Below are 15,879 nucleotides of genomic sequence, written 5' to 3'. Positions count from 1 at the left end.
ATCACTTTTTTAATGGAATTTCATCCAAAAAAATTTCATGTGAAAGAATAATGTTTTTTCCTTCCATTTTTGCAAAAAAGGTCAATTTTGATTTTTGCACCCCTACTCACATTTTTTGGCCCATATCTGGAGACGAGGATTGCCGAGTTCCGACTGATTTTGCTTGATCGTATCACATTCACATATTTATTTATTTATTTATTTATTTATTTATTTATTTATTTATATCATTCGGCCGAAGCCAGGCGAAGCCCAATAGTGCTCAGAGGCGACTAAATTCAAGGGATGCCATCCGGATATGACTGGACAGGGGTATGGGAAGAGGTCCGATTTTAGATGCAGGAGGAAAACCGGAGCACCCGGAGAAAAACCTGCGAGGACGAGCATGGATCGGCAACCAAACTCACATGTGGCACCGCGGGGAATCGAACCCCGGCCACAGCGGTGAGAAGCGAGTGAGAAGACCACTACACTAACTCGCCCTCCCATATCATAAATTGACTTTCAAAATGAGATTTTTTTGTGGTGAAAATTACGCGCATTGTATGAACCGCCGTCGTGACGTCGTACAAAATGTCAATATCAATGTGGATCACGCGTTTATAGCGTGCGTTTGTATCAAGAAGGCAAATCGCAATATGTTTTTTTTATACAGCCAATCTGACAAGCATTTCAATGGACAATCTGTAGGTATGAATGAAGTCAAAATTTCACATCTTACTGTTACTTTATTATAATGATTTCTTACAAACAAAAAGGATTACTTAGTATATAGTAATAGTTGTTAAATGGACAAATTTTTGTGCATTTTCACTGAAAACATAAACTAGTCAGGCATCTGCTTAATTGGCTTTAAACTAGTCAGGCTGGTTAGTCAAGCCGGCTTGGCTATCTTTAGGTTAGTAAAACCCGTAACTCAAACTTTAAAATCCGGCTTGATTAAAGCTAGTAAGCCTGCTTGACCGACGATATATGTTGTGCCCGACTAGTGTACGATATCGAACGGACAAACTAGTCAGGCCGGCTTGACTAGCTTTAGGTAAGTTAAGCTGGATCTAGCCGGCTTGAATAGCTTGAGGTTAGTCAAGCCGGCTTGACTAGATTTAGGTAAGCACTAGCTTTAGGTTAGTCAAGTCGATGACTTTCGTAACTTTTATTTCGCAATACAATAAATTGCGCAACCGCTTTGAAAATACATGTTCATTGTTCAACACATAGGAAATTGTTTTGAAATCACTGCATTATTAAAAGTACCTAGTTGTCTAAGAGTTAGGTAATAATCGCAATTGATATAGTTTAGGATCGACAACTGGCACTAGCATTACTGTTAACAACATTATAAGAGCGATGATTTGTAATGTATATTGTGATATTTTGGATATTCACATGCTATTGCAAGGTTTAGAATCTAAGGTAAGCATACTAAACATGATAAGTACTGATAATAAGATTCACTATGTGTTTCCGTGATCTAGTGTTGAGGATAGAAAGTTTATAATTTCTAGATCCGGGTTCCATTCCCGAAGGTAAGTGATCATAAATCTGCTGTCATGATTATCAGTCGTCACTACGAAGCATAACACAAGTACTGTACATGCGTAATGTAGACGACTGGTAGAGTTTGTCTACTATTCAGCTACTTTGTTGGACACCATTTTTCATCATCATTTCCATAGGAATTTCTCATCTTCTAGAATTGCAGCTAGTTCTTGTTTTGTACTGAGATAAAATTGGTCCAAAATCTGACGTGTTTCGTTCAACATGGGACCAGCGTATTTTTTGGTTGGGTTTCGTGGTTTGCGTGAACATATTTCGGTTATCCCAGACGGTTGTAAAGATGCTTGAAAATAAAACGAAAGAAAGACAAACTGTAAAATTAAGTAAATCTTTGACTATCAGTTAAAATCGATCCATTTAGTGCAGGGATCTTTATAACCTACATTTGTACTAAATTGGGAATTATGTCCTCCTTGAAAATACTGGCTTAATTGACTTAAATCAAATGTCCAAGAGTCGATATCATTTTAAATGAAGAAGATGGCGGTGATGAATAAAACATGTACATTGTATGTTGTACTTGATAAAATGATTGTCTTTAGTACTTTTGACGATGTAGGAGCCCCGGAGTTGTGTCAACGGGATATTTTTTCTAACCTTACTTTTAAAGGCTCAAATTGGAAAACATCATTTCCCAGGGAAAGATCAGAAAGCAGGCCAGACTATGGCCAGACGGTAACAAGAGTAGTTTATTGTACCTTGGATGCTTGAATAGTCTTGCAAATATTGGACAACATTTCCCTGGGCCATCCAACTGCCATGAATTAGTAGGACTACAACTGTTATCTACTGGTCAGTTTATACTCTCCTATTCTGTTAATTGTTTCTAGCTGTGGCTTTAAGTTACAATAAACCTTAGAAGACAAAAGTCCGTCAAGGTCTGAAGGACTCAGAAGGTCACTTGACCAACCCGCATAGTATGTAAAAGGTATCTTTAAATTATCAAAGTTGATGGGTCGGTCGTAGAAGACAAAGGTCTGGAGGACTCAGAAGGTCACGTGAATACCCCGTAAGGTTTGGTACTTGTTCATGTTTTTTGCACCATCATGACTTTGCACAGTATGGTATCTTTAAATTATCAAAATTGATGGGTCGGTCGGAGGATTGTGTGTTGTGGTGGGATCACTTACCTAATTCTAAAAACTTAAAAACGTTTGGAAGAATTTCTGGACACATCGTCGGTTGTATTCCATAGTGGCGTATAGTGATTTTTGGTCATTTTTTTGAAAATTGGCACATATGTTTTTAATGATGTTCTCTTTCATTTTTTCTAAGTCTCATCAGTCATAATTAGCTAATTAATTAGTAATTAATTAATTAAATGTGGCGTATAGTTACAAAGTGACATGTTTTGTATTCCATAGTGGCGTATCGACCATACGCCACTTTTTATACACATTTTATAATTATAAAATATCGGCAAAAATGAAAAACATTGTATGTCATAGTGGCGTACGCGTATCGGACCTATACGCCACTATGGAATACGAATGACGAAAAGTAACGCCATAGGGATTACACGGCGATCGAGATGGCGTACGGTTAACATTAGGTTAGGGTATTGCGTTTTGTTCGTTTTCCATAGTGACGTATAGTTTTATTTTCAGTTTGCCAGCAATAGTATGTATTTATTTCTTTTGAAAAATATATAGCAATAAAATCTATTTAGTTTACTACAGAAATTTCACATCATTTACAAAATATAATGAACGTCTGATTTACACAACTCGATTATAAATTGGCATTTCTTCAAACCCGATTTTCTCGAAAACTTGTTTATTCGCGGCGCCCCACTATACGCCACTATGGAATACGGACGACGACATGTCATGCCATTCCTCCAGACGTAGAAACATTAGTTGATCACGTGGGAACACTTTTAACCAATCACGTATATAGACAGAATATAAGCCGATGTTCAGTCGCTGAATAAGATAAAACAATCATAACGTGTCACGTGTTACTACAGCATATCAATTTCTAAGCGCTCTTTAGCAAAGTCATAGTTCATTGAATTTACAACCGTATGACAAAACAGGCGAAAATAATAACTTTTTGCACAAGATTTACAATTTAAAGAGAATTCACCCGATACACACATAATGTACACGTAATAAATTGTGTCAATATGGTCGTATTGTCATGGTAAATACCATGCTGGGATGGATATTCTGTATAACATCATACGTGTGGGCACGGTGTACCCCGTTGTCAAAATACCACGTACTTTAGTACAGTAATAGCGCCCTCTGTAGGTCATAATTCACATTTCAATCTTCACTCTTGTATTTCAGTAATGTCTTCTTTCTTCTTTTCAGCAAATTCTTAGTGCAGCCGAATTTCGACTGGACTCTTGTAATTCAGCAATTTCATCTTCTTTCTTTCTTTCTTTCTTTCTTTCTTTCTTTTTTCTTCGTTCTTTCTTTCTTTCTTTCTTTCTTTCTTTCTTTCTTTCTTTCTTTCTTTCTTTCTTTCTTTTCTTTCTTTCTTTCTTTCTTTCTTTTCTAGCTCCTTAATTACGTGTGGTGCAACGGGACTCAAAAACTAAGCACGTTTGTGTGGTTTGGACCTTTGATTACTATGGAAAACGGGTCTGTAATAGGCTACTTCAAATTGTCAAGAGGCATATTTCACTGTTCTTGTTTTGAACAATACAATGTAGGACTAACTTGGCCAGGCCGTTGCAACTCGTATACTAGCGCAATACAAAAAGGTGGCGACACCGTCGGCTTCCCCTGTGTATTACCCTGCACTAACATGGCGTCCAATGGCGTCTCCCGGGCGGGGCCATTTTGGAAAAGTAAAGAAAATGCTGCTGCCACCTACGGCCTACTGCGTAGTGCTGTGGAGACTTACGTTAACATGACGTCACGAATATGCTAATTAAAGAAAAATGCTGCTGCCATCTACGTCCACATGTTGCAAGCGTGACGATCGCTGTTTCGCTGACCTCACATCGATGATCGGAGTTGCAAGTCCATCGCACTACGTGCTCTATAATACGTCCATGACTTGGCCACAAGACTTGGTTTTCTCATTCAGTCTGTCGTACTTATTTACGTTCAATTGTTCATGAGCTAGATGTGCATGCTGGGTAAACGATGTTACTTCCTGCTAAAGATTTACGAGTAATTCAGAGCTCAATTTTTCTTTCAAATCGTTGAAAATTCTACTTACTACTTTCCGCCGTTTTCCGTTGATTTCATCTTTATTATATGCACACGTTCGACGCAATTTGCAGACAAGCGTTAAACCAATCGATAGTCTCAATAACGTCATTATGAAATGTCTCTGCCGTTCTCAACTTACCTCCAAAGAATATATAGTCAGAATATAGCCTGGTTGAAATATAATGTTGTATAAATAATGTATCAAGAATAGTGCTGCAAAATAATATTTTATATCCATAATGTGCGATCTTTTTAATGATTTTTTTAAAGCTCATTTTTTGACATATTTGTAATGTTACTCATGTCCTACCTACTTATTTGGAATCAGTCAAATTTGATGTGTTTTTTGCACAACATACCAGTTTTGAATAGATGTCTCAAAACGGTTGGCCTAAATAGTTTGTTACGGATTTCCCCAAAATGGCACGGCTCTAACCCATGACCCCACTCCATCTCGCCAAGTTAAGGTGACACTGAAGTTATAAAGATGATTTTTAAATTAATCATCAGAATAACTTTAAATTTGGTCACAAATTTGGTTACCTTGATGAAACATTTCATTTTCACGCAAAAACAAAGTCTGTTAATTGCACAGTTGTCATGACAACGTAGGCCATGTTGGATATTTTGCCAAAATTTACCCGCAATTTTTTTCAATAACGGTTTGTTCATTTCTGTTCGAATTTGGCGTTATACATTGTTTGTGACGATCATGCCTGGATATAACAGATTTGTTTTGGATAAAAAAGTAGGTTTCAGCCGATATTTTTGGAAAATCGCAAATGCGTCGTTTTAGCGCTTTTTTTTTCAAATTCGTTCTATACGTATCAATGATACGTGCCAATATTCAAAAGGTTTAAAACGATGCGAAACGACATTTTGCTATAAATGACGTTGAACTTTAAAAACACTGAATATGCAAATTAGAAATGCAAATTGAATCGCAAAAATGCTTAGATATTTGTAATGATATGATAAAAAGATAAATAAAATGAATTATAATGAGAACCGATTGTGCAATTTCTTTCAAATAAAGAGCAAATTGAAACTGAAACCTCAAAAAAATTAATTATGAGAAAACCCAAACTGAACAAATTTACAACTTCAGTGTCCCCTTACCCGAAATGAATGCAACATTTGCTTGCTGTTCTTACCGATCTGTTGGATTTCTTAAAATCACCAATATTTTAGAATTAGGTAAGATAGTGTGAATTATATCGGCGATGACATAAGGTGGCCCGTGATCTTTACAAGCGTCAAAATCAAAATATTTACGCCATTTGTGATTATCCCACAGCGTTGAGGCAGATCCATCGCCTATAAATGTAAGGTTGAAAATACAATTTAATGAATACGTGTACTATTTATTTGTAAGCAATTTGTATTTTCCGATTTGTTTAGAGTTCACGAAAAAAGCACCAAAACAATAACAGCAACACAACAACATCCACAACAACAACACCAAAAACAACAACAGCACGTGTGGCCGAGTGGATTAGGCGCCCGACTCATAATCCATAGGTTGTAAGTTCGAGCCCCGCTCGTGCCAACGTGTTGTGTCCTTGGCAAGGCACTTTATCCTCATTGCCTACTGGGGATGTGGTTGGGTTGGATTGGATGTTTGTATAGTTGTTTGTTTCAATGTTGCAATATTGGCGCTTATTAAGCTACTGCCTGCAAATTGCATTGTGTCTGTTTAGGTGTGTTTAATGTACAATTCTAGCAATTTGACCTGCGGGTCACCATTTAAGAGTTTGAAATAAAACCTTCCTTTAAACAACAACAACAACAACAACAACAACAACAACAACAACAACGAATATAAAAAACATCCTTGAAAGCGTTCAATGTCATCAAGTGCGTCTGTGCTACGAGTGCTACGTAAAGTGGGTGAATTCTGGCGATTCCTAATACCATGCGCCGCCAGCGGTTGTAATTTGGCAACTTTAGTAGAGAAATTAGCTACATATATTTGAATGGGGCTTCAACTTTGTCAATAATACAGTTTTCTTAATTTTTTGCCAAATTATTCATTTCAAAAATACCTAATGCAAATTTGAATGACTTATTCTTCACTTGTATGCATTTATAATTTTTTTATTTTTTACACTTTATACGCGGGCATCACTGAATGACCCACTAATTCTCTGTGTGCTAGTCCTTCGCTTCAACGGAAAAAGTATCAAGTTTTTCCTCAAAATATGAAGAGCTATCTGAAGAACTACTGAACCAATACTAGGCTTGCTTGTACTCATTTTAATGCATTTTTCATGCTGATTCCAAATATATTCATGAAAACTTACATTTCGGAAATTTTTGAATTTTAAATTTTTTTTGAAACATGTCGTCTGTAATCGACATCCGCGTGAAGAGAGTTAACAAAGAAAAATTATCGAGTATCCGGGTCGAGTATACCAATTGACTTTATAACTATATATTAAACCAGGCGTGAATCTAAAATATTAAACAACATAGTTCACGTGATTTATGGAACACATGTTGACACATATGTTGACAACAGACCCAATTAGATATATGATCCAGTGTTCATACAAACCGAAAAGTCAATGGCATATAGTGCCTTGCTTCTAAAAGCAATAATTCCTGCAGGTAGCTAAGCATGCACCAATATTGTCCGGCAAAGAATATCGTATTTTGGGGATAGATGTTTTTCTTTTTTTGCTGGTTATTTTCTTTAAGCATATGGTGCATTATGGGGGAGAATAAAAATGTCACACTCGAGAATTTCAAGGTCAAAGTTTAAATAGGGGAAAATATTCCAAACCTTTTAAATTTTGTCCAAACAGTACATTTTGACCTAGCTGCAACTTATCCTTTCCGAGCTGCGCACAAACGGTCACAGATTAACTTTTGGGCTGTATACAAGCGGGAAGACCGAAAAATGCTCAAATTGCTTTAAATCATTATGATGACTTGATTTTTTTGTTTCAAACCCTGAAGTGTAAAGACCACAATTTTACAGTGCGCCCTCCTTTTTTTGGAACAAGATAAGAGCAAACCGGCTGGATGGGAAAACCGATGTGTAGGGGATGAATTTCGAAGGAATTTTCATCCAAACTATAAAATAATGGTAGAAAACATGTAATTTCTGCATGTTACTCTGGTATAAGCACATTTTTGGTTATAAAGGTTGGTATTTTCAGTGATTTTAAGCACCTTTTTTAGATGCATTGGTAAAAAATAGTCCCTCTCCTTTTTTTTCCAAGCACTGCCTATTTTTTAATTAGTTGTATTTAACCATAAGCACAAACAGTATCGTAACACTGGCATTTAGTTCTGCGCATTTATAGGTTTATGCCATTTGACACCGCTAGGTCAAACTTATAAATATTCTAGGTATAACTTGTTGTACTAGGTCACGCTCCTTTCCGACTCGCCTTAAACCACAGTGTGTGTGTATAGTAGCAGATGTTTGAAACAATACTTGTCCATGGGACGCACGTTACCTAATCAATAGTACATCTGATTGAATCTGAAATCTGACAGATGTTGACAAATTCGTCACATAAATTTGAATCAACATCGCTTCAAAATTTAATCTAGAACAACATTTAAAAAATCTGACATACAAAATCGAATCAAAGTAACACCCCAGCAAACACAAAACGTTTTTAGAAAACATTTAAATGTCGGGTTATATAAAGGGTATAAAAAGTTTAATAACTTTCAAAAAACATTTCCGAAAACTTGATACAAAACATTCTAACATAATGTTATTTTTTAAATATTATTATTTTATTAAAATTGTTGACAAACTATTTTGCCCCCAAACATTTTGACAACATTTTTAAAATGCTGTTGTAGTACCTTTTCATAAAACCCTTTTGAAAACGTTTTCATGACTTTTAATAATCCGATATTTAAACCAAAACGTGTTTATATTATAGGCAGATCTTAAGGGATCCAAAATGAGCGTTTATTGCGTTTCGACAGTATTTTTTGGGACATGAGAGCACCTCAGACCTATCGAATTGCATTCTGAATACGAAGCATGTCTTTCTGATATCAAATTTTTTTTTTTTTTTTTTTGAATTTTTTTGAAAATCACAATATAATACAAATTTTATGACAAATTATAAAAATTTGATATTTTTCAAATTTTGATATATAACAGTCCTCGAAGTAAATTATATAAATCTAATGACATATTCTTAAAGTGTATTAAGGGGGAGGAAAAGCCGACGGTCAATTGAAAATTTTGACCTTTCATATTGAAGATATGGATTTTTTCCCAAAAGACTTTTTACCAAAAAATTTTTTTGGTATTTTGGGAAAAAAATCCATATCTTCAATACGAAAGGTCAAAATTTTCAATTGATCGTCGGCTTTTCATCCCACCTACATACACTTTAAGTATAAATCATCAGATATATAAAGTTTACTTCAAGTACTGTTAAATATCAAAAATATCAATTTTAATGATTTGCCATAAAATGTGTATTAAATTGCGAATTTCAAAAATCAAAATTATTTGATATCAGAATGACATTCTTCGTATTCAGAATGCAATTCGATATGTCTGATGTGATCTCATGTCCCACAATAAATACTGTCCAAACGTTCATACCCCAGCCCTTAAATGACTTTGCAAAGTCCAAAATACTTGCCAACTACCAGGCTCTGCTTCTCCGTAGCATTTAACTTAATAATTTCAGAAATACGAGAGTACTTGTCAGCATAACGTTTCAATGTAGATTGTGCAGAGTCTGTAAATTGTCGGGAAACAAATAAAACGATTGGGATCTATTAAATCAGCATTAATGTGGCATATACATTCATTACAACTGGTTATAGCTCAAATGTGTGACTTGAGTTTCAATTTCTCGGAAAAACTAATTTTTTCGGATTAAAAAAATATTATCATGTTTGCCGAATGAAACATAGCTAAATTGAGTAGTTTTAAATTTGAGGGAAAATGAGTTAAAAACATGTAATTTTGCATGATTTTTTACATTGCAGTTACAACATTCACAGACTTGGTACAAGTCTAAGCATTCAAAATTTGGAGTATTATAAGCTATGAATATGCTCATGAAATTATTTTTATGTTAATTTTGATAATGATAAATGATATTTAAAAAACTGTGTTTTGCAAACAGTAGAATGCATAACCTGGAGTTAGTATTCATGGTCTTAGTACACGTCTTTGAGCTTAATTAGCACAGCATACGAAAAACTACGTAAAACACATGTTTTTGGCCAAAAATTTGCCAAATATTAAAATTGGACTATTAATGCCAGTTAGAACTAACTAAAGGGTTATGATTTAGCTATGTTTCAACAGGATAGCCTAATATTGTTTTAAATCCCAAAACACTAGTGCTGTATTTTGCTGGAATAGGGAGTAGGTGCTGCAGTCGTGACAAAATCTGAGATTTTGAATAAAACGATGGAGCACATCACTTAAAGCCATATTATAACATTTGCTGAGGAGAACGCCCTCAAAAGATTTTAAATTCAGGTTTTTACACGATTGTAATGTACTTTAGTAAACAAAGATTCTCTGCAAAAATTAAGACTTTAGGTGCTGTAGTTTTGTCAAAATCCGAGATTTTGAATAAACCGCCGGAATCGTCGTTTTATTATTACGATAGAAATATTAGTCGAACGCGTATGCGATGTCAACACATCCCTACGTACACGGCGTGCGGGACACACACACACCCCCACACACACGTACACGCCAGAGGATCGTACCATATTACAACCGCCGGAGTAACATGCATTGGCGCTAGTAGTAAATTCCAATTTTCTTTGCTTTACCTCACTTGTTCGGCTCAAAATTAAAAGGGACATATCTGACAGTACATGCTAACATTTTATTGAAAATGAATACTAAAGATATGGATTTTTTTCCCAAAAAGACTTTTTACCAAAAAATTTTTTTTTGGTATTTTGGGAAAAAAAATCCATATCTTCAATACGAAAGGTCAACATTTTCAATTGATCGTCGGCTTTTCATCCCACCTACATACACTTTAAGTATAAATCATCAGATATATAAAGTTTACTTCAAGTACTGATAAATACCAAAAATATCAATTTTTAATGATTTGCCATAAAATGTGTATTAAATTGCGAATTTCAAAAATCAAAATTATTTGATATCAGAATGACATTCTTCGTATTCAGAATGCAATTCGATATGTCTGATGTGATCTCATGTCCCACAATAAATACTGTCCAAACGTTCATACCCCAGCCCTTAAATGACTTTGCAAAGTCCAAAATACTTGCCAACTACCAGGCTCTGCTTCTCCGTAGCATTTAACTTAATAATTTCAGAAATACGAGAGTACTTGTCAGCATAACGTTTCAATGTAGATTGTGCAGAGTCTGTAAATTGTCGGGAAACAAATAAAACGATTGGGATCTATTAAATCAGCATTAATGTGGCATATACATTCATTACAACTGGTTATAGCTCAAATGTGTGACTTGAGTTTCAATTTCTCGGAAAAACTAATTTTTCGGATTAAAAAAATATTATCATGTTTGCCGAATGAAACATAGCTAAATTGAGTAGTTTTAAATTTGAGGGAAAATGAGTTAAAAACATGTAATTTTGCATGATTTTTTACATTGCAGTTACAACATTCACAGACTTGGTACAAGTCTAAGCATTCAAAATTTGGAGTATTATAAGCTATGAATATGCTCATGAAATTATTTTTATGTTAATTTTGATAATGATAAATGATATTTAAAAAACTGTGTTTTGCAAACAGTAGAATGCATAACCTGGAGTTAGTATTCATGGTCTTAGTACACGTCTTTGAGCTTAATTAGCACAGCATACGAAAAACTACGTAAAACACATGTTTTTGGCCAACAATTTGCCACATATTAAAATTGGACTATTAATGCCAGTTAGAACTAACTAAAGGGTTATGATTTAGCTATGTTTCAACAGGATAGCCTAATATTGTTTTAAATCCCAAAACACTAGTGCTGTATTTTGCTGGAATAGGGAGTAGGTGCTGCAGTCGTGACAAAATCTGAGATTTTGAATAAAACGATGGAGCACATCACTTAAAGCCATATTATAACATTTGCTGAGGAGAACGCCCTCAAAAAGATTTTAAATTCAGGTTTTTACACGATTGTAATGTACTTTAGTAAACAAAGATTCTCTGCAAAAATTAAGACTTTAGGTGCTGTAGTTTTGTCAAAATCCGAGATTTTGAATAAACCGCCGGAATCGTCGTTTTATTATTACGATAGAAATATTAGTCGAACGCGTATGCGATGTCAACACATCCCTACGTACACGGCGTGCGGGACACACACACACCCCCACACACACGTACACGCCAGAGGATCGTACCATATTACAACCGCCGGAGTAACATGCATTGGCGCTAGTAGTAAATTCCAATTTTCTTTGCTTTACCTCACTTGTTCGGCTCAAAATTAAAAGGGGACATATCTGACAGTACATGCTAACATTTTATTGAAAATGAATACTAATCTATTTTTAAAGAAATGTTATAATATGGCTTTAATTATTGTGATCGAAAAATTAGTCAAACGCGCGCGCCATTCCCATAATACGGTACGTACATGGCGTGCGGAAAGGATAAATAACACACCAAAAGGACCGAATTCAGTCACAATCGACAAGGTGAAACGAATTTGCGTAATTACACGATGGTATTAAATAGCGATTTTTTTTTGTTTAACTAATCTTTTCGGATCAAAATTAAAAGGGGACATATCTGACATGCAGTGAAAAGTTACATTGTGTGAAAAAAAAAAATACAAATCTATTTTTATGGAAATGTTACAACATGACTTCAACTGTTATTCCGACACGCCACTACTAGACAGATTGTGATTTCCAACCGTATGTATTGAACGTACGTGGAATCTATTCAAAATCACTCTCCTGTGACGGAATTTTGAATAGATGTACGAGCGTGCGATACGTACGTTTGGATGTCGCAACTTCTCTAATAATTTGAAAGCCTCGACACAATCAGCCCGCTCAGTGGAGATTGAACCTCGGTCACTCAATTACCGGTGGAGATCTAGTTTCACTACAATGCATTTCTATGAAGTCTCCTGAACACCATATACCATGTATTATTGCCAAAAATCTCTATAGAGGATAGAGGACTAATTTGCATATATCAAAATGGCCGCTTATGCAGGGATCAAGTTTCAAAGTTGGTCAAAGTTTTATGTTATTTACCAATTCGTTGCCTTGTCCAATAGTGAGGTTCTTTTAGTGAGTGAACCACTTGAGGATGTGCAGAAATTTTAGCCCACAAATCTGTTGTGCCAGCTTTAGGAAACCCGGCCAAAAAGAATGCAGGTAAGCATAGTATGTCGTTTTCTTCTCTCCAACAAGGATTTTGTATTGTTTCCATAAATTTGGTAGGAACGCTTTCAAATATCTGTGGAAAAAATAATGTAGGTGTTAAAAGCAGTATAGTTTCATTTTATATATGGAGGGCGATGCATAGCTACTTGTTCAGACGTATTGGAAATTGAAGGTAATAAAATTCCACATGTTTATTCTTACCAATTTTACTGTATTCAACCCTCTCCATGAGGTATTGAATGCAGACGACACGTTTCAAAATGTCTTTAAAAATTCAAAAATTTTCATGAGCATATTTGGACTCAGCATAAAAATGCATTAAAATGAGTACAAACAACCCAAGTATTGGTTCAGTGGTTCTTGAAATAGCTCAATATTTTGCGAAAATATCTAAGAATTTGGGAATTTTTATATTGAAGCCTATGAAGAGCATTAATCAATCGTACCGGACTCCTCAAAAGTAGTATGGACTTAAAGTTTTTCTATTGTGTTTACTTCTTACCTTGGGAGCCATATTATACAACTCAGGAGGTATTTGTCTGTCCCGTCATATGTTATTACAACTGGTCTTCTTTCAGGACATTCAGGAATAGAGCCAAAATTCTCCTCTCCAGTTTTGTTTAACGGTGGTAGAATGGTTTCATTTACATCTTGCCAAGATTCAATCGACGATGATTCATCAGAATAACTGTAAGACCAATAACTCAAATCTAACACATTGTCCCATAGTTCTTCATTTGAAGATTGATAATCATTGGAAGATTTTTCCTCGGATGTGTTGTTTTTGACAGGCATATAGGTGAGCGCTTTTAAGGGTTGAGGATGCTTATTTAACCACGATGTTTTTGCTCGCATTTCAAGAAGCCGCCTTTTGTTTGGCATATCAACAGTTTTATAATAGACGTCGGTTCCATGGAGTATGCAGAGTAAAACAACTACGGTTAACACAACCACAGTGTAAAATAATCCTCGTGAAATCTACAATGAAAACAACAACAAGCATGATATCAAAAAGGCTTAAGCCGCTTACTCTCTCCACGCTAATGTCGACCATAATTCTCACTGTTTTGTGATGTGACTTTTTCCTGTCATAACTATTAGGGAACAAACCAAAAGATCGATGACGTCCTATAAACGTAACTAGTTTCGTTTCTCGGCAACACAAAATTGGGAAAACAAGGGGGAACGCGAAAATTTTGAGCGTACGCGAGGGGGGAACGCGAAATGTTTTGTCGATATTTTTTCAAAAACGCCCATTCCCCCCTGCCGTAAATAATGATCGGTCCCTTATCACTCGATTCTTGTTGTCATTTCTTTAATCGAGCTACAACTCGATGAAAGTACACACCTCGTAATAATAATAATGTTAATCAGAAAGCAAAACGGATACAAACCCTGCAAAGTTTCTTAATTGGGATTCCAGGTAAAAACCACATGTGCCTGCTCACGGTCAAATTTTTTTTATTGCATGAGGCGAAAGGGCTTTGGTAGTAGGTTACAAAAAGTCACATCAAAAATTCCTCCGGAGCTTGTTGCCATAGCAACGGCAGATTTTATGATTTTAGCGATTTTTGCTTATTTTGGGGTGAAAATAAGAGAAAATATTCACTTTTCTGAATTGCCCTTGACATAAAATTTGAGGTCACATTAAAAAAGCAACCTTACCACCATAAAGTACCATCTTTGCACTTGTCCCAGGAACAAAAAAATATTTCAATAAAATTTCCCCATGTGCAATTTTAGGGATGGGCAACATTGACAATTTCGCACTTTTGAAAAAATGAAATTTTTACCCTATCTTTGAAGTCAAAAAAAACTAATTTTGCTTGAGCACCCAGACTTATTTTCTCTTTGGTGGTACTTGAGTAGACATTTCCCCTTCCAAAACTGGTAAAAAACTCTGGGGCTATTTGTCCTGTAAAGCCAGTGTTGCCAGAAAGTTTGCAAATTTTCAAAAAAATGCATTTTTCGAAATAATGTATTTTCTACATATTTACTCATATAACTTTTTATACGACCAACTTAATTGAAATATTTACCCTTTGCGTACAAGATTTGACACACAACTGCTTCCGGAAGCAACACTTAAAGGCTGCAGAAGAGTCGTGTTCTGCAAAAACCGGTATTGCCAGAAAATCTGACTTTTTAACTTATATTTCCAATAAGCTCATTTACTACAGGCTCTAGGGGGGAGTTCGTGTACATTACTCTTTTAGAAATTTACCTTGCATTATCATGTTATATATGCAAAGACCTTTAAAAAAAGTTTGGGTAAGAATATCAGATCAAGTGCAATTAAATATGGCATCCAAAATGGCCGCCAAATAGGGGTTTCCATTAAAACACGCTATGGCAACATGCAAATGATCTAATGATGAAAAAATATCGATGCAATTGATGTTTCTAATCAACGGAAATAAATATGTGCCCATTTTGTTTCATTTGGATCTTTTTAATTCAAAATGGCGTCCAAAATGGCCGCCAGAATAGGATATTTTCAGCAGTGTGATGCCATGATTACTTATTTGGAGAGTACAACGCTGTAGCATAGTGAACTTTAGTAGTTGTAGTCTAAATTGATATAATAATAAAATATTATAATATGGAATTAATTTCTATAACTAAAAGAAACAAATATGCGCACAATTTGTTTCATTTGAATCTCTCAAATTGAAGATGGAATCCAAAATGGCCGCCAAATTAGGATATTTCCAGTTTACTGTCCTAGTAATAATTAAATACAAATATAGCAATAGAATTCATATTTCCGACCCGTGAGCCAAATGGAATAAGCAGTGTGATGCC

The 15,879-nt window shown here is 35.2% G+C and overlaps 1 protein-coding gene across 1 annotated transcript; it reads right to left on the bottom strand.

The window, feature by feature from the left end:
* Positions 1–1,274: 1,274 nt before the first annotated feature.
* On the bottom strand, positions 1,275–13,128 carry LOC140158047 (carbohydrate sulfotransferase 15-like). The gene is made up of 7 exons (XM_072181294.1): positions 12,943–13,128; positions 10,993–11,084; positions 5,882–6,087; positions 4,781–4,895; positions 3,372–3,494; positions 2,688–2,745; positions 1,275–1,840 (listed from the first exon to the last, which is right to left on the bottom strand). The coding sequence occupies exons 1-7, from the start codon at positions 13,118–13,120 to the stop codon at positions 1,665–1,667; spliced, it is 948 nt and encodes a 315-aa protein (XP_072037395.1). The 5' UTR covers positions 13,121–13,128; the 3' UTR covers positions 1,275–1,664.
* Between the last annotated feature and the right edge of the window lie 2,751 nt (positions 13,129–15,879).

Source organism: Amphiura filiformis, chromosome 7, assembly GCF_039555335.1.
Source record: "Amphiura filiformis chromosome 7, Afil_fr2py, whole genome shotgun sequence".
Taxonomy (NCBI): domain Eukaryota; kingdom Metazoa; phylum Echinodermata; class Ophiuroidea; order Amphilepidida; family Amphiuridae; genus Amphiura; species Amphiura filiformis.
The sequence above is the reverse complement of the archived record's forward strand: the minus strand, read 5'-3'. Positions and strand labels throughout refer to the sequence as shown.

Bases quoted from the DNA above. Each gene is read 5' to 3' on its own strand.
- LOC140158047 (XM_072181294.1), bottom strand. From the start codon at position 13,120: ATGGAAACAATACAAAATCCTTGTTGGAGAGAAGAAAACGACATACTA. The intron at 3,495-4,780 runs GTGTGCATATAA...TTATGATTGTTT, and splicing joins GTCTGCAAATTGCGTCGAAC to TATCTTATTCAGCGACTGAA. The intron at 1,841-2,687 runs GTAAGTGATCCC...TTTATTTTCAAG, and splicing joins TTTTAAGTTTTTAGAATTAG to CATCTTTACAACCGTCTGGG.